We start from the raw sequence: 2,029 nt of genomic DNA, 5'->3' as shown, positions 1-2,029 counted from the left end.
AAAAAAAAAATTAAAATTTAAAATTTAAAATTAATATTGAAAAGTACACTTTTTGCTGCACATATCAAAATGGTACTGTAGCTGGAACAGTACCGTTCCAGCTACAGTGCCGTTCCGCGCTGTTGGCAAACGGGGCCATTTGCGCCTTACTTGTTTGCTTTGAAGCTGTTTCTGGGTTAAAGGTGAATCTAGCTAAATCTGTCTTGGTCCTTGTCGGTAGTATGGATAATGCGGGCAATCTGGCTGGAATTCTGGGATGTGGAACAGCTTCTATGCCTTTGAAGTATTTAGGTCTCCCGTTGGGGGCCCGTTCAAGGTCAAGGCCATTTTGGAGGACATGTTGGAGAAATATGCTAGAAGACTGGCCCCATGGAAACGTTTGTATTTGTCCAAGGAGGGGAGGATTACTCTCATCAAGAGCACCTTATCCAAGCTTCCCACTTATTTTTTGTCTCTGTTTCCTATCCCTGCATCCGTGGCAAAGCGTATTGAGAAGATTCAACATGATTTCTTATGGGGTGGAATTAATGAAGAGTTTAAGTTCCATCTGGTCAGTTGGAACAAGGTCTGTTCTCCAATCTCTAAGGGAGGTTTAGGAATCCAGAATTTGCGTTTGATAAATCAAGCTCTGTTGGGGAAATGGTTGTGGAGATTTGCTCATGAGAAAGAGGTGTGGTGGAGAAAGATCCTGGTGGCAAAGTATGGTGCGGTTTGGGGTGGTTGGTGTTCTAGGGAACCCAGTGGATCGCATGGGGTGGGGTTATGGAAGCTCATTTATAGGGGGTGGAGATTGTTCCAATGCCATATTAGATTTGACCCTGGTCTTGGGTCCAATATCAGGTTTTGGGAGGATATCTGGTGCGGTGACATGCCTCTCAAGGCTGCTTTTCCTAGACTTTTTAATATCGCCACCAATAAGGATGCGTCTATTGCAGATAATAGGGAGTGTTTAAATGGTTCTGTACAATAGAATGTTACCTTCATTCGCAGGGTTCATGATTGGGAAGTGGAGGTCTTGGCCTCTTTTTACACGCTCTTGTACTCGTATACGATGCGTGGGGAAGGGGAGGATAGGATGTGGTGGATCTCTTCACGCAAAGGAAAATTCGAGGTAAGATCTTTTTATAGGGTCCTTGCCTCTAAAGAATTCATCCATTTCCCTTAGAAAAGTATTTGGCGCACCAAGGTTCCTTCGAGAGTGGCCTTTTTGCGCTTGGGAAGTCTCTAACCTTGGATAATTTTCGGAAGAGAGGTATTGTTGTGATAAACCGTTGTTGCATGTGTCAATCAAATGAGGAGTCAATTGATCATCTCTTTCTTCATTGTGGGGTTGTGCGAATCTTGTGGAATGCCATTTTCACTCGGTTCGGCTTGTGTTGGGTTATGCCTGGTAGCGTCAAGGAGTTGTATGCTACTAGGTGGGCGGGTGGCAAATCCCGTAGTGCTGTTGTGTGGAAGATGGTTCCTCTTTGCCTCATGCGGAGCATCTGGAATGAGAGAAATGCTAGATGTTTTGAGGACTCATCTAGGAACATTGAGGACCTTATTCACTTCTTCTTGTACACCCTTTTCACTTAGACTGCTGGCTGGCTAGCGCCCTTAGTGATCAACTTCCCTGATTTTTTTTTTATGTTCTCTTCTTCTTTTTCTTCTTCTTAGTTACTCTCTTGTATACTCCATGTGTATTAGGGTTGCGCCCCTCTATGCTTTTGATTTATACAACTTTACTTATCAAAAAAAAAAAGAGTTTGCAACGTATTATCCCAAATACTAACAAAACTAAGATCATCTTCCTAACCAACCCAACTTGTAGCAAGCTCTACAGCACCTAGAATGATTGTAATTAGCAAATTTCAAATGGTTCTGGCTCTGCTTTTAGTATCAAATTATAAACTTCTCAATGCTTTTGATTGGTAAGTTATATGTGGGTCTTGAACCCACGACCTCATCCTATACAGTGTTCTTACAAGAGGAGGTTCCACTTGAACTAAAGCTCATTGGCTTATCTTATGGTTGGTAGCTTGAATTC

At 42.6% G+C, this 2,029-nt stretch overlaps 1 protein-coding gene across 1 annotated transcript in view; it reads left to right on the top strand.

Moving 5' to 3' along the window:
* The window catches only part of LOC132177865 (QWRF motif-containing protein 2-like), a 5,345-nt gene extending 3,767 nt beyond the window's left edge, over positions 1-1,578 (top strand). Inside the window, exons 3-5 of the mRNA XM_059590343.1 lie at positions 82-316; positions 991-1,111; positions 1,249-1,578. Coding sequence (XP_059446326.1) covers positions 82-316; positions 991-1,111; positions 1,249-1,578 — 686 coding nt within the window. The remainder of the gene's footprint in view (positions 1-81; positions 317-990; positions 1,112-1,248) is intronic.
* Positions 1,579-2,029: the final 451 nt, after the last annotated feature.

This window comes from Corylus avellana, chromosome ca4 (assembly GCF_901000735.1).
Source record: "Corylus avellana chromosome ca4, CavTom2PMs-1.0".
Classification (NCBI taxonomy): Eukaryota; Viridiplantae; Streptophyta; class Magnoliopsida; order Fagales; family Betulaceae; genus Corylus; species Corylus avellana.
The sequence above is the reverse complement of the archived record's forward strand: the minus strand, read 5'-3'. Positions and strand labels throughout refer to the sequence as shown.